Source organism: Neolamprologus multifasciatus, chromosome 16, assembly GCF_963576455.1.
Source record: "Neolamprologus multifasciatus chromosome 16, fNeoMul1.2, whole genome shotgun sequence".
In the NCBI taxonomy this organism is placed as follows: Eukaryota; Metazoa; Chordata; class Actinopteri; order Cichliformes; family Cichlidae; genus Neolamprologus; species Neolamprologus multifasciatus.
The window spans coordinates 10,388,035-10,408,875 of NC_140454.1; the positions used below are offsets into that span (position 1 = coordinate 10,388,035).

The 20,841-nt window shown below is 38.5% G+C and overlaps 6 protein-coding genes across 6 annotated transcripts; all 6 read right to left on the bottom strand.

Annotated features, from left to right (window-relative positions):
* Positions 1 to 1,581: 1,581 nt before the first annotated feature.
* Positions 1,582 to 2,300, bottom strand: LOC146500301 (gamma-crystallin M2). Its single transcript, XM_085135314.1, has 2 exons — positions 2,020 to 2,300; positions 1,582 to 1,918 (listed from the first exon to the last, which is right to left on the bottom strand). The coding sequence occupies exons 1-2, from the start codon at positions 2,140 to 2,142 to the stop codon at positions 1,646 to 1,648; spliced, it is 396 nt and encodes a 131-aa protein (XP_084991440.1). The 5' UTR covers positions 2,143 to 2,300; the 3' UTR covers positions 1,582 to 1,645.
* A 1,533-nt stretch (positions 2,301 to 3,833) lies between these two features.
* Positions 3,834 to 4,968, bottom strand: LOC146500302 (gamma-crystallin S-1-like). Its single transcript, XM_085135299.1, has 3 exons — positions 4,853 to 4,968; positions 4,509 to 4,751; positions 3,834 to 4,190 (listed from the first exon to the last, which is right to left on the bottom strand). Exons 1-3 carry the CDS (start codon positions 4,889 to 4,891, stop codon positions 3,915 to 3,917), a joined length of 558 nt encoding a protein of 185 aa, XP_084991425.1. The 5' UTR covers positions 4,892 to 4,968; the 3' UTR covers positions 3,834 to 3,914.
* A 64-nt stretch (positions 4,969 to 5,032) lies between these two features.
* On the bottom strand, positions 5,033 to 7,763 carry LOC146500303 (gamma-crystallin S-1-like). Its single transcript, XM_085135296.1, has 3 exons — positions 7,436 to 7,763; positions 6,996 to 7,238; positions 5,033 to 5,909 (listed from the first exon to the last, which is right to left on the bottom strand). Exons 1-3 carry the CDS (start codon positions 7,556 to 7,558, stop codon positions 5,637 to 5,639), a joined length of 639 nt encoding a protein of 212 aa, XP_084991422.1. The 5' UTR covers positions 7,559 to 7,763; the 3' UTR covers positions 5,033 to 5,636.
* A 47-nt stretch (positions 7,764 to 7,810) lies between these two features.
* Positions 7,811 to 10,207, bottom strand: LOC146500304 (gamma-crystallin M2-like). Its single transcript, XM_085135312.1, has 3 exons — positions 9,785 to 10,207; positions 9,465 to 9,707; positions 7,811 to 8,558 (listed from the first exon to the last, which is right to left on the bottom strand). The coding sequence occupies exons 1-3, from the start codon at positions 9,791 to 9,793 to the stop codon at positions 8,286 to 8,288; spliced, it is 525 nt and encodes a 174-aa protein (XP_084991438.1). The 5' UTR covers positions 9,794 to 10,207; the 3' UTR covers positions 7,811 to 8,285.
* Positions 10,208 to 10,947: 740 nt separating this feature from the next.
* LOC146500305 (gamma-crystallin M2-like) lies at positions 10,948 to 12,727 on the bottom strand. The gene is made up of 3 exons (XM_085135304.1): positions 12,619 to 12,727; positions 12,109 to 12,351; positions 10,948 to 11,340 (listed from the first exon to the last, which is right to left on the bottom strand). Exons 1-3 carry the CDS (start codon positions 12,628 to 12,630, stop codon positions 11,065 to 11,067), a joined length of 531 nt encoding a protein of 176 aa, XP_084991430.1. The 5' UTR covers positions 12,631 to 12,727; the 3' UTR covers positions 10,948 to 11,064.
* Positions 12,728 to 14,813: 2,086 nt separating this feature from the next.
* Positions 14,814 to 19,740, bottom strand: c9h2orf80 (chromosome 9 C2orf80 homolog). The gene is made up of 8 exons (XM_085135297.1): positions 19,434 to 19,740; positions 19,265 to 19,346; positions 19,100 to 19,182; positions 18,812 to 18,902; positions 18,596 to 18,673; positions 18,401 to 18,488; positions 16,689 to 16,789; positions 14,814 to 15,076 (listed from the first exon to the last, which is right to left on the bottom strand). Exons 1-8 carry the CDS (start codon positions 19,472 to 19,474, stop codon positions 15,008 to 15,010), a joined length of 633 nt encoding a protein of 210 aa, XP_084991423.1. The 5' UTR covers positions 19,475 to 19,740; the 3' UTR covers positions 14,814 to 15,007.
* Positions 19,741 to 20,841: the final 1,101 nt, after the last annotated feature.

A 20,841-nucleotide genomic window follows, 5' to 3' on the forward strand; every position in this document is an offset into this window, starting at 1 on the left:
ACAAACTGTAGAAAGATTCAGTTAATACAAAGAAATAAATATACTAACTGCCGGCTTTCAGGACTCTCGATAATAAGAAATATGTTCCGTAACTTAAAAGACCGAGTTTCATTTAAAGGAGAATCTGCATGCTTTATTAAGTTCTTACGGATGTTATTATACTATAAGATTAAAGTGTGATAAATAATGATGAGATGAAAGGCCATACACAAGCTACAGTAAGATACACAGCCTTTAAACAAACACAGACACAGCTATCAACATTCTAATCTCATAAAATATAGTAACTAATTATTCAGTATTCTTACTTTTGATGAGTTACTAAAAAAGGGTAAAAAGTAGGTTAGCAGTAGATGGATTTATGCAATATTAAAAGTTCAGACAGTTTATGTACATATACCTATGGAGAATACTTTAATTTGCATTCACACAGCTTAATTCTAAAGAAATTAAAATTAAAAATGTGTCACTCCTCTAATTCCATCATGCAACATCTGGTTGTTCCTTTTTTGCAATACTTTAACAGCAGCTGGCTGGAGAAAAAGCATTAGCAATGTGGTGATATTGTACTAATTCATTTCAGTTGCATTAATTTACTTTTTCATTTGCAGGCATTTGTTTAAACGTTTTTGCAAATTTGGATCAGAAACACTCATTTCTGTCACTGATCTGCCTCTTCTTCTTACACTGTAACTAAAATTATATAAAGACACTCAGTTCCCTTATTTTGAAAAATTGAGTTTATTAGGAAGTCCTGAAAAAAGACTCTGTTGTTATGATTGGGTTTTAGGCTATATAATAACTATACAGCTGTTCAAGTGAGACGTATATATTAGACCGTTCTTCCAAATTCAATTCAACTAGTTTGTAGTAGAAATACTGATAAGCCATCGTGAACATCGTGAGCTGCGATTTTGAAGAAGGATTGCTCCATGTGGTCTACAACTTTGATAAGAAAAATCTAAAAGAAAATCACATCTGGAAACATATCTCTCCTGACTGACATTAGGGCTTTGTTTAACTTTGTTCTAAAGAGTGGAATTTTGGCGATTTCAAAAGAAATTACAACGTTAAGTTAATAATATTAATATAAAAATTCAAACATAAGAAAATAAGTTTATTAAGTTTATAAATACTTATGATTACCAACATAATAAGGGATTCAGCAATGTCGATAAGAAATAATGTGGTACAAATACCTAGTATTAGTATGTAGAATATGACAGATAGTCATGAAATTAATGTATCATTGTGTTATACACAGATTCTTTCTTTTATTCCAGAAAGTACAACAAGTGAGTCAAAACAATAATGCTGTAGATAATTTTGTTGTTGCCTACTTGATGTATAGTTATTTGTTCAGGATCAGCTGGACTGGCCAGGGTGTTTTTTTAATTACATCTAATTTAATAAACAAAAGTAGGTATTGTTCTTCACAGTACCTACAGAGTAAGTACAGGATCTGCAGACCAAACAGTCAACATGTTACCAGTCTTTTGAGGGGTCCCGTTATGTACCCGCAACAAAGCAATCACAGTTTCAAAGCTGAACAACTCAATCAAAACAAATTCACAAGACGAGTTAAAAATTCAACATCTTTAATAAACAAAGTGCTTTATATTTACAGCAAGGTTTCAGTTGATGGCTAAAATTCGGTGACTCTCCTGAAGGAGCCGACAATGGCGCAGGTGGCGCACCAATCGCGGTACCTCCTGTACTCCCCGGGTCTTAGGAAGTACTGTCTGCCTCGGTAGTTGGGGTACTCGTAGAAGATCCAGTAGCCATTCATAACATTACTGGAGTAGACATGGCGGTGATGGAAACGGTCAGACACACAGGGACAGTCATCCATGAACTCCATCATGTGACCACTGAAGTCAGGCTTCTCATAGATACGCAATCTGTAGGAACCTCGATACTGTGGGACCAGAAGACAATCAGCAACATGTTCAAACCTTTGCAATATTTCAGTGAAACCATTATGTCTAGGTGTATTTTTCAGCGTTATGTCTGTCTTACCACTGGAATCATCCTACAGGAGCGGATACAGCTGCTGAAGCCCATCCACCTCTGGTAGTCAGGATACTCTCCCCTCCTCATGAAATACTGGTGGCCCATGAAGTTAGGGCGCTCATAGATCATAAAGCAGCCACTCTCTACCCTGATGGAGTTGCAGCGGCTGAAGTACAAGTGAAGGTCTGTGCAGTCATTACTGCACTCATAGGAGCGACCCTGGAAGTTCTTGTCCTCGTAAAAGATAATCTAATGAAAAATAAAAGAGTCGTAGCTTCAGCTGCTCAGTTAAGACTTTCCAGCAAAAAAAAAAAAAAAATGTGTAAAAGACCAACAACAAATTTAACTAACATTCAATGTGAGCAGAGAGAGAAAAAACCAGTACTTACCTTGCCCATGGTCTCCGTTGGAGAGATTCCCCATGTTTTCAGGGCTTTTTATACTACCTTGCGACAAACAAATGCATTGTTATTCAAATTATCTCATAGTTATAATTGAAGGCTACTAGCACATGTTTACCTTTTTGTTAGAGCCCAACATTGGGTGAGAAATATGGATCTGTATTTGAAAAAAAGGATAAATTAACTGGTTTGGTGTTTTGACATGCATGGACAAAGGAAAAGACTAGTATGGTATCCACACATCCAGTGGACAATAGCTGCAGAACAATATGGAACAGGGCTTTGGCATTAAATATGTTGTGTAACAGAGCAGGAAGCCATTTACTCTCCCTCTACCTGAGCAACCCCACCATATGCAAATAAACAAGCGTGTGTATACTGTGCTGCCAGTCTTCATGTGACATAGAATATAACAGAAGTTTTGTATATACTTTTACAGTTTACTGTATGTTAAGCAATGTAAAATTCACTATTTTTAAATGATTTAGGACTTTCACGATTACTTGATTTCTCAACAGTAATTTGACTTTCTGAAGACTCCCCCTAGAGGAGAAATGGACCTGGACACATAAATCCTATTATTTTTATTTCTTGGTATTACCACCAGCCACTAGTCAAATATAATTAATATACTTATAACATTTTGTTATGCTTAAAACTGTGCAATAGTAAATTTCACCTTGATTTGAGCCTTTTTTCTCTCTCCCTCTTTCTTCAAATGTAAGACTTATGTGAAAATGTTACGGTTTCTGTATTTAATATCACTTAGTAGTGTAGTTTATCAATCACTAAAAAAGTTTAAGTTTATATTATACTTATTTTCCAGATAAATTTTGTTTAACTTTTTTTTAACTTTTTTTAACGTTTTTTGTTGTTTGTTTAAAATCTTTAAGACAATCTTTAGCATAATGAATGTTTTTGGTCCTTGTAAGCTGTTTCAAAGCAAATGTCAATCATAACAGTGTAATGTGTCTGATATTAATTTTAAACTGTTTAAAAAACATGTGCTTATGTTACCAGCTTTGCCAGATCAATCTCATTCTTACATTGTTTATTCCATATTTTGTCATTTGTTGTCAGAGGTGTCCAGGATCAGTTTCCTCTCCTACACCGTGCAGCATAGTGTTCAACACTAATCGTATGGATAAATTCTCCCACCGCAGAGACCAGCTAATCCTATCGAGCCAACCAACTGGGAGAGGTATTGTTTGCCATGGTATGCCTAAGCATAGAGGAGATTAAACTATAGTGCCCAGTTACCCAGAAGCTGGTAGATAAATTGTTTCACCGCTGGCCCCAAAGAGTACTTATTTTCCATTCTGTAACATTTGATTGCAAGAAAAAACTCATCTGCCATCTTAAGGGTCCTTTGCAAAATATTAATGAAGCTTTGTAGTGATACGTGGAAATAAAAGATGCTTGTTTTATTAAGCAGTTAAAGTTTATTGGGAATACAGACAATTCAAGTCATTGAAAGATGCATTTAAATGAAGCTTGACTTCAGTTGAAGTCAGTGATTCTTCTGATGGAGCCGATCCTTGGGCTGATGCCTCCCCAGTCACTGTACCTCCGATACTCTCCAGGCCTCAGGTAGTACACTCTGCCCTTGTAGTTAGGTTGGTCGTACAGTAGCCAGTGGCCGTCCATCACATTGCAGGAGTTGAAATCAGACATGCTGAGTTGGTCTTGGACATTTGGACAGTCATCGACCAGCTCATGCATCTGCCCGGTCATGTCAGCACGCTCGTAAAGCCTCATCCTGTAGGAACCCTGGTGCTAGCAAAGAAATTAAAAAAAAAACTCTTATAATCTCCCCAATCAGGTCCGTCTTTACATACATTTAATTACTTAAAACATTTTTGAAAAGCAAGAGTTGACCGGTAACCTATAAGGATTTAAAAACTAGTTCCTTAATATAATATTTTTGTCTATTAACATCTTGCAAAAGAGCTTTCAGTAAACTCTATGGTGCTAAAATTTATTTATAGTTTCTGAATATTTGCCCATTTAGCAGTAACCCAATATGGGTTTCTGGTAACCTGATGGATATTATGGGGTTATAACAGAGTCTTAAAGCAAGTCACTATGACCTACCTGGGGGATCATACGGCAAGATCTGACACAGTCATTAATGCCAATCATACGCTGGTTATCAGAGTACTCTCCTCTCCTCAGATAGTACTGATTGCCCATGTAGTTGGGCCTCTCATACACCATGAAGCAGCCACTCTCCACCCTGATGGAGTTGCATCTGTTGAAGTAGGTGTGAAGATCGGCACAGTCGCTGCTGCACTCATGAGAGCGCCCTTGGAAGTTTCTGTCTTCGTAAAAAATGATCTGCAAAAGCAACAGGCACACACGGACACTTTTTTACAGAGTGCTGTTAGAAGCCACAAAAACAGGAGTTTTTGTAAAACCATAACATTTAGTTTCTTTACCTTTCCCATGGTTGTGTTGGCATCAGACTCTATTACCATTCAGTGCTGTCCCTGAGCCAAGCTACTGTGCTTTATAAAAAAGAAAGAAAGAAAGGACTGCTGTGTGATTGCACAGCATAAAGTATTGTCATTTAAATATATCCCCACAGTGATGATGGATCACAAGTGGGGGTGGGCAGATAGGAAAATCTGTTTATGTATAGATGACTCTTGGTGTGTGTCGTTATTGTTCTTTCCTCCATGTTCATCACAATTTCTTCCCGAAAATGCTGTTGTACAATAGGATGACAGTCACATAGTCCTGCACAACATCAGCAGAATAATACTGATATTTAATAGAGCCAGCACATAATTTGCACAAGCTGCCAGCTGTTTGCTTGTTGGGTTTTTTTATGTGAGTCAACATTTCTAAAGTATCAAAAATGTTGGCTATGACTTCATATGAAGGACTTACAAAAATGTCTTACTCAGATCAGGTTACCACCATGGACTAATCTGTTTGTTTGAAATGTTACAGTACTAACAAATCATGCTTTGATAAATGAGGTCCTCCTCACAACTGAATGGACTATGACGACTCCATTTTGCAATTGCTTTATTACAATGGTGAGTCCAATGGTGAGCCCAAGCTTTACATAAGGGAATGTTCTGATGCAGGACAGTAGTATTTTGACTAAGTGACAAAAACTGTTTTCTGTTTCTTTCTTTAGTGTTGCAAGCATAATTATCTGAGTATGAAGGCTCTCTAAAATGTTCATGTAGCTCTGGCAACTACCAAAAGTGGTCAATAGTCCATGATGCGTTTGATGGATCCGACTCTGGCACTCCTGCCACCCCACTCACTGAACCTCTTATACTCTCCAGGCCTTATCAGGTACATCCTGCCCCGGTAGTTTGGGTGCTCGTAGAAGAGCCAGTTGCCATTTTTCACGTTGCAGGAGAAGATGTCATTAACGTGGAAGCGATCCATGACACTGGGACAGTCATCCACAAGGTCCATCACCTGACCCCCAAACTCGATCCGCTCATACAGGCGCATGTTGAACGTCCCAGGCTCCTAGTTTTGAATCAAAGATGGTCATTATTTACTCAGCTGCACCTTCAGGAACTACCTCTAAAAAAAAAAAAGTTGATATATTTGTAATAACTCTCAAATGTAATTATGAAATCTTATATTTTGCTACAAGGAAATAATACTGAATGAGTTTGGGAAACTGATTTTTTGAAAGATGATGAAATAATATGTTTTTAGCTTGCTAGCTAACCGAGCTAAACATGCTAATGTACCTACTTTGGTCAAAATGAAAGACACAGTTCCACTTCTTCAGATTGCACAAAAAGTAAAGGCAACAAATACTTAAAGTGGACTCTAAAACATGTGTTAATGGCTCATTTACAACTAGAGTCTGCAAAACCTGTGAGTGGAAATCCAGTACCTGGGCCGGCCCATCTTCAAGACTCTAAAAACTGTGGTACAGATTGACTGGATGGATATTTTTATTATAAAGTGTTTTGATAGGCATTAGATTTGTGTCAGCATTTATGCACCTTTATAGAGCAGACTAATTCTGTAGTTATTTAAATAAAGTTATAATTAGCAAAACGTCATGTATTCATAACTGATTTGACCATTTTCATGGTAAAAGCTACCCTCTTTTTACATTTTCTTCAAAGAAAATCCAAAGTAAAATTCAAATACTGATTTAGCCTTTCTTTAAGGTGAAACAACAGTGAAATCATGCTAACATTTAAAATATATTACACCAAAGGCAAAATTAGTCCTACAACTGTTGTTTTGGGAAGATCAATAGCAACAACTAAGATGCACCCTCTTGTATAAAGATCCATTTGATTTATATAACAGTTTGGAATAAGTAAATTAGACATAATATGCTATTACTTAGAAAATATTAAAAACAGAACGACAGCTAAGATTATAAATGAGTCCATAATGGAGACTGTTTTTAAACCTGTAGGTTAAAAAGTGTTTGCAAAATCTTGAAATACATTTAAAAACAAAGGTTTAAAAATAGTTTCAATAAAAGTTAGGTCTGGTTAGTTTACATTCTTGCAATCTATCAAGAGGCAGTGTGAACTCCAGTGAATGTATAAGGCTGGGTTTGGCCAACAAACAGTAGCTCACCGTAGGGATGTAACGACAGGAGCTGACAGACTCGTTGACACCCATCCAGTGATGGAAGTCCGGATACTCTCCTCTCTTCAGGTAGTACTGGTTACCAGAGTAATTGGGTTTTTCATAGATCATGAAGCAACCACTCTCCACCTTGATTGAGTTGCAGCGGCTGAGTCGGCTTAACAAATCCTCACAATCATTACAGCACTCAAAATGGTGCCCAGAGAAGTTGTTGTCCTCATAGAAGATAATCTAAACATACAAATCATATATTTTTCAGTGTTGGCACTGCAAATATGTTCATTGGAAATAAATATTATTATATTTGCTTCAGTATTCCGAGCATTTTCATGGTTTTAATGGACATCTCGTACACGTTGTGAACACTCAGGAAGCCTATTAGCATTTCATACCCCACCTGCTTGTTTGCCCCAAACTGTCATTTTTACCTTCCCCATGTTGGCTGCTTCTCCTGCCCTGTGCCTAGTCTCTGTATGATCCATCCAGCTCTTTGAAGACTCAAACCTGTTACATATATAGTGAATGTGAAATGCAGACTCTGCACGTGTCATTCATATTGTAATGCCAGGAATCTTTGGCATTTGTGCCGTTGTGTTATCCTGAAGAGATGTTTGGGGATTATGTATGTACAGGTGAGCGCTGACTGGTCCAATGTCAACTCTGAATGGGTGCTGTTTGTTGTTGCACTGCTAAAATTTACCTCAGACTGAGGGTTTATGCTCCACCCACGTTCACCAAGATATCTTCTAAATGTTTACATTCATTTTTCTAGTTGCTCAGACATAAAAACCTCCAGTTGTTTTATTTGGAGCTACTTGATTAGAATATTTTTTCCCATGGTAGAAATGAGTCTGTCTGTGTTTTTGTCAACAGAATGATAGTTTGTGTTTTATGTAATTTTTATTCTACCACTGCCATCTGGTGGTGAGCTTTATTTCTGACCAAAATAGAAACAATGTTTACATTTTTACTGACAACCTTTCAAAATGCTTGTGTTAATTTGTAGGATATTTGCTCATGTCTAAACAAACACAAAGGTCCAATAGATTACGCTTGAGCCTGGGTGAGAAAAGTGTTAGTGCTTGAATGATTTTATTCAATCCTCTTATGAGAGTTAGGATGTCAGGCCACAAGCCCAGCACATTCTCCTGGGGAAAGATGCCCTCTAGATGCAGAGAGCAAAAACAAAACTGAGTACACTTGAGCACTGATGCCATTTTATTCAGTGTGTAAAACAAGGCAAAGAGTAGACATTTCACAAGAACTGTCCTTCCGTCTTTATAAATCCATGAGACGTCGGATGGACCCAACCCTGGAGCTAATGGCGTTCCAGTTGCTGAAGCTCCTATACTGGCCAGGTGAGAGGTAGTAGTGGCGCCCCCTGTAGTGGTGTTGCTCATACATCAGCCAGTGGCCATCTGTCACATTGCAGGAGTTGAAGTTGGAGAGGCGGAAACGGTCCATGAGATTAGGACAGTCATCCGTCAGTTCCATCATTCCGCCTTCCATGTCGAAATGCTCATACAGCCTCATCCTGAAGCTGCCACTGTGCTGCAGAGGTCAGGAAAGTCAAACAGTCACATTAGGTTTGTTTTTTGTGAAATCTGTTCATGTGCATAGCTGTGGGTTAGATGATGAGATGCACCACATACCTAATAAAATATATGCAATAAGCTGCTTAGCCTAGCTTAGCATAGATACTGGCACTAAAAGAAGAGAGTAAACGCTGATGCCTGATTCTAGGCCATTTCTACTCTACACCACTGGTAGGCATGGTACATGTTAATTAATGTTAACATACCAGTACCACCATACTTTTTAAAAATGAAATATTAATATCAAGTATTATGTATTACAAGTATCACAAGTATCTGATAATGTAAACCAGTGCAATTAACAGTCTGATTTTCACTCTAATACAGCTTAACAATTTCCCCAACTTGCCACTGTCCATAAAACGGGAGAAAAAAAGACAGTAACAAGCTAGCGTGTGGCTACTATGGTTGCCGAAAAGGGTATTACATCATGGTCCTTTACCCAGGAAACAAAAGTTCTCTGGTGGGATAGGATAATTTATATTTTTTTAACAAAAAACACCTCTGAACACAGATTGCTGTAGCAAAATTAGCCTATTTATTGGCTAATGCTACATGCTAAAAGTCAAGTATACAGTCTGCTGCTTGGCAGTTATGTTGGAGGACAGGCGAGCAAAATTTAAAACATTAGAATTAACAGAAGAGCACAAAAGCAGCACTTTATCAGCTTTGGAGCAGTCAGCAGTGACCTCTTTAGTTTAAGTGAAATCACCTTCATTTCTAATTTCAGAGTAGTTACTTTTTTAATCGAAAAAGAAAATCATTGAATATTTGGTGTATGTTTTTCTGTGTGCTGAATCTATTATTGTAAGAGGTTAAGATGCAGTATGACACAGTGATGGTATTTTACTGAGGTTCTTACCGAGGGGATCATGCGACAAGATCTGACACAGTCATTCATACCGGTCATGCCCATGTAGTCAGAGTACTCTCCCCTCCTCATGAAGTATTGGTTTCCCACGTAGCCTGGACGGTCATAGATCATAAACATGCCGCTTTCCACTCGAATGGAGCGGCAGTGGTCAAACATAGAGTGCAAGTTGGCACAGTCGCTCATGCACTCATAGTAACGGCCTCCAAAGTTCTTGTCCTCATAGAAGATGATCTGACCGAGGGACAGAAAAAGGCATGTAAGCTCATTTTTGATCTACAGATATCCGTCATGTAAAACAACATACGAACCTTTCCCATAATGCCTGCTGTTGTTGGTCAAACTTCTTCCTGCGTTTTTAAATCCTAAAATTAGCTTCCATCTTTATATACAATACCCTTTCGGGAGCAGTTGGTGTTATTTAAATGAGGCATGGTGTCAGCAGAAATATTACAAGAGTCTTCCCACTCCTGTTTGTCATGTCCTGTGTTCAGGTTAACAGATGCCATACAGCTTCCAGCAAGAGCTACAACATGTGCAGGCGCTGGAACAGTCACAGCTCTTTCAATCTTCATGTGTTTGCTTTAAATGGGCTGGATTCAGAGTATGAAGGGTGAGTAAATGCCTATAAAACGTTTCTTTTTGCTGGTGTGTGTTGATATTGATTTATAATTTTCTGTAGGAGTGAGACTGACTACTAGAAAAACTCAAAACTGTACTTCCAACAAACATTACACCAAAAATTGGCCCTTTTTTTAATCAGGAGAATTCAGAAAGTAAATAATTACGTTATTACAAAGTGTTAGAAACACTCGTGTCAGTGAGTGTGTTCTAAAACAACGGTCCCCAACCTTTTTTGCGCCACGGACCGGTTTATGCCCGACAATATTTTCATGGACCAGCCTTTAAGGTGTCGCGGATAAATACAACAAAATAAAACTAGTACCGGTACCGAAAAAAAGAAAATTTATTCATAACACACGTGAAAAGACCCAGGAAAACCGAGTAAACGATAAAAACGATAACAAAATAACGCTGAAAACCGATAAAAACCCTGAAAACTATACATTTCACACCTGAGCCTCAACTCTCGTGGCCCGGTACCAAACGACTCACGGACCGGTACCGGTCCGAGGCCCGAGGGTTGGGGACCGCTGTTCTAAAACTCTCCGCTGCAATTTCACTAAATTTTATGCAGTAAAAATTAAGCAGAACAATGCCATGTTCGTTTTAATTATATTAATGCCACATGGCAATCTCCTTATCGAATGTGCAAGTATGTCAAAATAAGATAAAGGCTCATTCTCGCACAGGAAACTATTACGGTTTCAAATAAATATGTCAATGTGTGGAATGTCCATATAATAGATGATGATATTTAAATGCTGGAAATGTTTCCACAAAATGGAAACATTTATGTGTCATTTCATGTGATGTTAGTTAAATCAGTCAGTAACAAAGAAAGCACAGAAAGTAGTTTAACAACAGCTCCATTTATTTATGAAGTTATATCTTACTAATGCCAAGTCAATCGCTGAGACACGTTACCATTTTTATTTCGTTTTGTTTTTCTATAGCGATTCAATCCAGATTAGAACTCTGTGATTCTGCGGAAGGAGCCAGTGGTGGCGCAGGTGGCCCCCCAGTCACTGAACTTGCGGTACTCCCCGGGCTTCATGAAGTACTGCCTGCCACGGTAGTTTGGGTGCTCGTAGAGGGTCCAGTAGCCGTCCATGACATTGCAGGAATAGATGTCACGGCTCCGAAAATGATCCTGCACCGACTCGCAGTCCTCACTGAACTCCATCATCTGACCCTGGAAGTTGGGTCGCTCATAGATGCGCATGCGGTAGGGCCCCTCGCTGGTCTGGATGAACATAGCAGTAAGGTAAAACACAAAATTAGAGTAGCATCAGTACCTCTGCAGCTCTGTATGGGTGTGTGTGAGGGGAAGATTTATTGGAAATTGACATAGCTTACTCATAAAAAAAATAAATATGTCTAAAAAAAATTTAAAAAGTCAAAACCATTGGGTTTTTTTCATTTTAAATTTGTTCGACTGCATTATTATATCAGCTAAATGTTGGCCCACATTGGCCTTGTTCAGTGATATCTGCATGTGAGCAAATAAAATTTCATTAAGTAATGTCAGAGGCTGGTATTTATTTGTCATGCCACATCAAAAGAATAGTTAAACATAGACGTGGTTAAAATAAAAAATAATAATATACAGATAATACATGGAACCTGATTTAATACAGTTTTACAATGTGTCACAATTATGAGAAAACAGCAACAACAACTTATTTGACATTTATAATTGACTTTTATTTACTTGTTTGCCAAACAATAGCTTGTCCTACACCTAACCTTGAACTATTTCATGTAAATTCTGTACAGAGAAAGCACTTTTCAGCAACTAAATCTAAACTCTTATTAAAGTGCAACTTTAGTTGGAAGGAAAAAAATATCAAATATTTGAATCATGTTATTTGGCTTGTGCACATAGAAAACAGTAAATATCAGTGGTTTAATCATCTAAATAATGACATAAAACAACTTCTAAGTCAGAAAATGTAATTCTCAGATGACATTTTTCATAGTATTAACTGCACATAGTTTCCTGTTCACTCACATAGGAGTAGGTACGGCAGGAGCGGATGGTGTCGTTGTAGCCCATCCAGCGCTGGTAGTCTGGGTACTCGCCTCTGGTCAGAACATACTGGTAGCCAGTGTAGTTGGGCTTCTCATACAGCACCCAGCAACCACTTTCAACCTTGATAGAGTTGCAGCGGCTGAAGTGGGGGTGCATGTCAGGGCAGTCGGTGTCGCACTCATACGAGCGACCCTGGAAGTTTCTGTCCTCATAGAATATGATCTAAAGCCAGGGGAGGAGGAGGAGGGTGGACAGAGGCAGTCACAGCCAAGTCTGGTGATGCTGTACTACAGATTTCAGTCGAGCCTGTATGTGTGATTCTGGTAGTGTTGATTATGTCATGGGTTGTTAAAGCCAGTTACAGGCACTGTCAGTTTGTCGGTGTGTCTGGCAGTTTAGTTTTTAGAACCTAATCATTATTTGAGAAGCTGCAACGCAACTTGTCAGCTTGAAGAAGCCCAGTTCTAAACAAAAATGAATCTCTCTTACCTTACTACTCATCCTGCAGTGTGCTGGAGCCAGTCACCTACAGAAAAATGGTGGTCTCACAAAGCGGCACCACAGCCCCGCTATATAAACCTCAATCAAAGGGTTAGCAGATCCCACTTTAGCTGTTTTTTCAATGAGTGGGGATTTAACGTACTGGCATCGTTGCCAAGAGTCTTGATCCTGCGCATACAGAGAAAATCCCTGAATCATCAATGCAAAAGTCCTACCAGGCAAATTACTGACCCACTGTGCCCTCTTTATTGATATGGACATTAGAGACACATTTTATCCACTCATCAAGGAGATTAATCTTTGCTCGCAGAATGTCAGAGGTAATCACAAAATGAATCAGCCTCTATAAACATTTGCAGAAATTCCAAAAAAGAAAAATGTGGATTTGTGTGTTTTATTTGTATGAGGAAAATGGGACCAGGCACCTTCAGTGTAAAGTCAATATCAGTACCAAAGTGATATTTAGGTGCTTTTACTTTGTGTCACCCTGGAGTTTGTATTCAGGTACACTTATTTGACAGTTTTAGTAGCTCTGCAAACAATCTGATATGTAATTGTAAAGAGATAGGATACCAAATATCCAGTTTTTCTCTTACAATGGTAGCAAATGCTTCTAAATATTACTGGACATGGATTAGGACTGATTCTAAAAGTCAATCATTTGAGATTTTCTTACATTTCTATAACAATTCAATTGTATTTATAAAGCCGCAACAACAGTCGCATCAGGGTAGTTTATACTGCAAGGTAACAAACCTACAATAATCATTTATCCACAAACTGATTATCTAAATTAATAACATATCCTGAGGTAACAAAAATGATTTCATTGTTTTCATCAAAGACAAAACTGGAATGTTTAACAGGTAATAAGTGAATCTTGTCAAAAGCATAAACTTATGTTGCTGTATGCTATGAGGAGTGCCTAGACTTGTACATGGGAGAAACCAAACAGCCACTCCATAAACGCATGCCACCTCGACGGGACAAGACTCAGCTGTATATCTGCACCTAAAGGATAGAGTTCACTCTTTTAAAGGTTCCCGGCGTTCACATTTTGGACAGAGAAGAAAGATGGTTTGAAAAAGGACTGAAACAGGCCTCTATGTCTACTGTGAATGACCGTCATTGAACAGAGGCGGTGGCCTATGACACACTGTCTGCCACCTACAATCCAGTTTTGAGATCCCTACCCAGGCGCCTCAACCCCAACTCACCAGGTGACTTCAATAGGTACATGAGAGGTTGAGGCAACGTGTCACACAGGTGTCTCCGAAACCTCTGTTGGTAATGACCCACACCTTTTTTTCACACCCTGGACCTTTTTGATGACATACATGATCAATAGTGGGTCAACGACCCTTCACAGAATCGATCCTGAGGGTGGCTGTCGCTCAGGTGGTAGAGCAGGTCACCTACTAACTAATTGGGAGGTTTGCGGTTTGATCCCAGTCTACATGCCAAATATCCTTGGGCAAGATACTAACCCCATGTTGCTCTCTGATGCATCCATCGGGGTATGTATGAATGTTAGATAATAAGCGCTTAGGGGGGAAAAAGTACTGGTGTGACAAGTTGTGTAAAGCACTTTGAGTGCTCAGATAGAGTAGAAAATTGCTATATAAGGATCAGTCCATTTACCAATCCCTACTAGGGTTTAAATATCCGGGACTCTCCACCTTTTGGTTTTAGAACTGAAGAAACCTCTTGGATGAGAAATAAAAACGTCTTCAAACAACTTAAAGAAGTCCAGTCCAGATAGATACCAGTGACAGGTTGAGCCAATTTAATTTTGATGAAAATTAGGTCAAGGTCACATCAAATATGAAAATCAGTAAACCCTGACCTTGTGTATGAGCTGTGTCTTTCTTGGTGAGGACAAGCGATTTTTAACTCCAAGAGTTTTTGGAGTTTTTCCTGGGTAAATAATATATTTTTAAAAATCTCTGACTCCAGTGAGACCATCAGTAGTTTGAGTCATTGCACATCTCCAGCGTCACCAAAGGCTGTTTCACCAAGAAGCATGGAGTTGTGCTTCAGATCATCAGACCTCCATAATCGCATAAACTCCACCAACACAGTCTGGTATGGCACTTTGCGAGGAGTACAGAGTGAAGGAAACACATTAAAGCATGACACTGAATGTAGTAACAATTCATTCATATAATGCATTATCAAATAACACAGAGCCCAGTTGACAGAAAATACTTCTCTGTTTATGTCTCTTTTATTTCTGAGTACTTCAAGTGCATTTTTGAGTTTAAGTGACATTTTTAGTTGAGTACGTTAACATTCAACTGAGCAGTTTTACCATTTCATGTTAGTATTATTGCTCTAGCTCAATGTCTCTACTTCTGGCAGCTGCTGGAGGTTGACGTCAGTTGTGCAGAGACTCTTGCGAGCCTTCATAGTGCTCAGTCCTTTCCTGGTGAACATCACTGCTGTCCTAAAAGTGAAGCAGAGCGTATGGGAGGTCTGTTTAGATCCACAGGGTGGCAGCAGAGGATTTTCAATGCAGACGTTGTAACAAGAAATTACTGTTCAAATATTTCCTTCTTGGCTTTTCAAAGCCTAGTCTTTTCTCTGAAATATTTCTGGACTGATGTTGAACATTTCAAAATTACTTCCTATCTCTTTTCCTAATCACTTTTCCTTAACTTAGACTGAAAATGCCATGAGGTCAGGGAAATGTGGGAATACTAAGAAAAAAAGAACCGCATTACCCAAACTGCATTTACAGGAGACTAAGAGGGCCTACAACAGTGGCACTGAGGACCACCTGACATGTAACAACTCAAGAAAGGTCTGGAGAAGACTACAACAACAAAGGTCTTCCACATTTAGCTCACATCAGTTTGCACACAAAGCTAACAGACCCACCGAAGAGGCCATTACCATCCACACAGCACTAAACCACCTGGAACACAGAGCTGGACATCCTGTGGACATGCTAATCAGCATGCTACATGACTTGGCCTCTCGATCACCATCGGCACCAGGACCAAAGACTTCCCCACCAGCCGTTCACAGACAGTCAAACTAGGTCCCAACCTCTACTACTCCATCACTGCGTACCCGTCTGCTCGTATAACGCCATAATTAAATTAGACACAACCATTATTAAGCTTATCACAAGAAATGAGTCAGCAATGCAGAGAAGAGCTATGAAGACTATCTGAGCGATTCTTGGTGAATAACCAGAGACTCATCACCACAAAGACAACTGCATTATTAGTGGAGGAAATATGACACAGTTCTGCCCCTCTCTGTATAAATGGAGCACGCGTAGGAAGGGTGCAGACATCCTGGGGGTTTCATATACGAGGACCTCTCCTGGTCGGCCAACACCACTGCAACTTCCAAAAGAAAGTGCAGCAATGAGCGATAAGAACTGCACAGAAAAGAACTGACTGCTCGTTTCTGGAGGAGAGTGCCATATCACGCTACCTCAGCAGAAATACCAAAATTGTCCAGGACTTGGCAGGTGTTATAGGCCAAGACTCACACGTCCAGATTTAGCAAAAGGTTGTTTCAGCAGGCAGTGCGGATGTTAAATAAGAAAAAAACCTAAAAGGTGTGATTTTATTTATTCTACGTGCTACCGTCTCATGTTTTCGTCAACATCTTGTGTTATACCATGGCACCATAGAGTATTATTTTAATTTGGCTCTATGTACAATAAAGGCAGTCTTTAATAATCTGCTTGATGTCAGATTATTAAATATCGAGGTGTGTCTGATGTGCTGAAGCTACTGTCTCCTGAAGATGCAACCTTCACTTTACTTTCATCATTGAAATAACGCTGCTTGTCCACAAGGAGACTACTTGGTAAGCAGCAGGTGTTAATAAAACAGATGCAGGTGTTAATGGAGCTGGGTGTAGCAAGTGGTTAAAAGTTTAAAACATATCTGCATGTTGTATATGGTATATGATGGGAAACACAGCAGCCATTTACATGATTTGTACTGACTACTGAAGTATTTTTCCTTGGTATTTAGAGACGTTAGTTCTTATTTTGCCTACCACACATATGGTGATTGCTCAGATACGGTACTCACACTGATGAAGGACTGAGATGAAGTGGAAAACGAAGATGAAACTTGCTTCGGTGGAGCACTTGCCTTTGTCTGCCCAGACAGCCATCTTTTCAGCTTCTGATCTGCAAGAGTTTTGTTTTGGGATTTGTTTGGGGTTTTTTGTTTGTTTTCAGTCCTTCGGAATATTAATGGCTCAGTCACACTAGATTGAAAAACCTCCCAGGATGATTGGAATGAATTTTCTTTCACATTTGGCATTTGAAGCAACCAACTGGTTTGAGACCATTTTTGCTCACTGGTCACCTGGTAGGAGCCAACCTACCTCCCAGCAAATAACTGCTGTCAATTGCAGTCAGCCCGAGTCTGCAGAATAGCTTTACTCAGTCACTACTGAACTGAAGTACATGTTTGAGTGCTTCTGTTTTGTATTCCTTATATTTCTACTTGGCTCAAAAATCAAACATTCTGCAAACTGATAAATACTTTTAAAGAATAACGTTTGGCAAAAGAGCACTTCTCAAAACTCCCATTCCAAAGAATGGGAAGGCAAAAAATCAAAGAAAAAACAAAACAGAAGTCATAAAAGTTCATGTAGACAGAATAGTACATTGTTGATGATTAGGGGTGGGGGAAAAAATCGATACTGTGTACTATCGTGATATTTTGTTTGCCAATAATGTATCGATACAGGGACAGCAGAAATCGATATTTTGTTACAAAAAAAGTTTTTGTGGACTGGAACATGCTCTGACTTCAGAGCATATTGATCAGAACCTTTTTCTGAGCAAGAATCCTGACATTCCTTCACTGTCCAAATGTGTTTAACTTTTTTTATGGCAGCAATAAACATGACAGTTTACTTATTTTAATTTAAGACATGTTTTGTTTTAATTAAGTTTAAAACTTTTTTATTTAATGTAAAATTATATTTTGTTTTAATTTACTTTCAAATTCTTCAGTTGCTGAAGGGGCTGCATAGTTTTCATAAATTGCATAGTTCACAATAGCTATAATTGTACCAGATGGTTGTGTTCAGTTAAGTTGGACTAGACTGTAATACAAACCGTTCAGTTTGTCAACAATAAAACTGATTGAAATGAGAGAAAGACTGAGTGTGAGACTTTGTTATTAGATAAAACAAATATTGATAAAGTTTATGTACAGAATCTGAATATCGCAAAATATTTTAAAAAATTGCAATAATATCATATCGTGCGTTAAGTATTGTGATAATATTGTATCATGGGATGTATGGTGATTCCCACCTCTATTGATGATGTTGTCTATATTGTTTAAAGAAACAAAACATAGATCAAAGAAGATTAAAACTCAAAAGAAGGAAAAGTTCTTGCTTTTGTTTTGTTTTTTTTTACTTAAAGTTTCCCAGGAAACTCAAGATAAATACTGCTGAGTACACTACTAAGAGGTCAGAGAGGTTTTGCTACTCATTTATCTGTTGAGGATTGTGTCTCCAGAAAGAGTAAAAAAAAAGAAAAGAAAATCTTATTTTAAGTTGATTATATTTTATATGTACTCATAAAATCTAAATACCAGACGCACTCCGTTTTGAGACTTGTTTCAAGTATAGACTGTATTAAAGTTGCCAGCAACTCTTTGGTTGTACAAAGCAGTTTAATTGTATAGAAATCTATTTGATTCCCATTTGAGAAACAATTTGTATCTTTATTCTCTCGTCACTATCATAAAGGCTAAACCAGATAACGCACACTTACTGTGTTTCTTGGAGTGGTACACGGCCTTGTAGGATCCAAGTATTGCAAACGGATGATAGGACAGAGTGATGGGATAGACAATTGAGCCCTTGGGTTAAAGAAAAAGAGAAAGAAATGGCCTGTTTTTAGGCAAAATTATGTTTCAAAAAGGATAAAACAGTTGCAGCCACTTTCCTAACGAGGACACTTTTGTACCTTGGACTTCTGGTTGGGGTATGAAGTGGCTGGTTTACACCTGTACAGAGTCAAGATTTCCTCCACTGGCAGGCTACTCTAAACAGAAACACACAACAGTTAAAATAAGCAGTTTAGGCATTAAGTGCATCAAAGTACTCTCAGGAAGGTTTTTCGAGAGTTTACCTTTAGCTTTTAGATTTATTAAAAGTTGCATTTACATGTAAATATCCTTACCATAATAATCCCAGCAAAGGATGACAAGATCATAGCCTCCCGCTCTAAGCGATTAGGATACTGGGCACTTCCTAAACTGCATGTTGCTCCACTGTGGTACAGGAGGAAGGTGATGAAAGGCAACCAATCCACCAACTGACTCTATTCATTTGCCTTTGTAAAAGCACTGTACGGCATCATGTCTTATTACAGCTGCTTTTACCAAAGTTTTGTTTATTTTTCTACTTGTTATTTAATTTAAGGAGTATCAATGATAGAACGTTTAACTTTAAAAAACAGAAAACGTACATGATCTCTCTGTCGAGCACATGTCGTCCTTCCTTCTTCTCCAGCCACCAAAGGGCAACACTGATTGCAAGATCATAGTGAGCCTACAACACAGAAGTTGTCAGCTCTACTTAGTTATACATTAAAACCTTATTTTAGCATTGGTTGCTTCTACTGAGTTTTTACCAAGTCATCCAGCGCTGTGAAAGTTCCCTTGCCCTTCGGATCAAAGGCGTCTTCCCTAAGTTTCTGTCCAATGTAGTTGTCTCTGTTTGGGAACAGGAGAAAATGAACCAGTTGCCAGTTTACTTACCGACTGCACGGTATGCTTTGTAACATTTTAGCATCCACTCACATAAGGGCCTCAACATCTCTTTTGAGCTTGTTTGCCTCCATTTTCTGAATGAAATTCTTTCATCTAGGACTCCTGCAGAGAAATCAACACACGTACAGTCCACAGTACATCTTCTACATCTTAACTAGTCACCTCAGCGTTTTGTGCAATTTGTTGTTTTATTCATTTTTGAATGATAAAAGTGTAATTTTCCTAACAACACGTAACCTAACTGAATGTGAAACCATGCTTTTAATGTTTCAGTTAACATATTCAGACCCTTTGATGTGCCTACTGTTCATTTTTATTGAATTCTCCAGTCACTGGGAGACTTCATAGAGATGGGCATCTGGCCAGTTTGAGCAGAAAGAGCGCACACCAGGGAAAGGACCGACTTACCAGGAACCAATCCTCGATAAACAGAAGACTGTGCAAGAAAGTTATAGAATTCGATGTTGCATGCATGATGGCTTCTCTATGTGCGTGGCTGCTGAGTTCTACACCTGCAGGTTATTGAATTTATACACAAAGAATGTAATTGATTGAGTGGCAATGAATATCTGCACCCATGAAATGAAATTATTTGCTCCTGACTGCGTTTTTTCTCACTTGTGGTTTTTGACGTGAATATAATTCCTTAACAGGGTACCGTATCAGCTTTTGTGTTTGTCAGAAAGCTCTGAAAGGCCTCTGTGAGCACATAGAAAAGGATTACAAAAAATATAAACTCTTTGCACTAATAAACTAGAGGCAGTGTGTGTGCTGTAGTGATGTGTCGGTCGCGAACGAAATGGCTCTTAGAGCCGGATCTTAGACGTGAACAACGCGAGCCAGCTCCTTATCACGAGCCATGGGGGTTTTTTTTCCTTCTCCTCTCCCTATCGCACTTTTTAGGTATAATAATCATCCACAACTATTTTCAGTTGCGGATGATTGCAGGCCCATATGACAGAGAATATGCATGTTCTTTTTGTTTTCATATTTTAATTTATATTTAATTGTGTTGTGGTTTGCAGTGTTTTGTGTAGTTTCACTTTAAATTTGTTTAAAAGGAAAAAGCTGAAAATTTAAATAGTTAAAAGTTGAAATGTGACTAGTTGTTTTTTGTATTATATGATTTATATATTACATTTTATGTATAGTGAATAGATAAAGGTATATTTACCGTGGCCCCTAGAGACAAAGCACGTACAAACTCCAAAACACGTACAAACTCAGAAGCACGTACAAAACACAACAGAAGTGCTCCAGGATGCTAGGCCCAGTGTTGAGCTTTTGTTACCTGGTGGCTACACAAGCCACCAAGTACCAACAACCGGATTTGGTGTGTGGTACACTGTTCCAAAAAATAGTAATGTCAAAGTATCTTACTGTATATTTTACAGTTTTGTACTGTCTTTCTAGAATATCATTAAATTGACATAAGTAG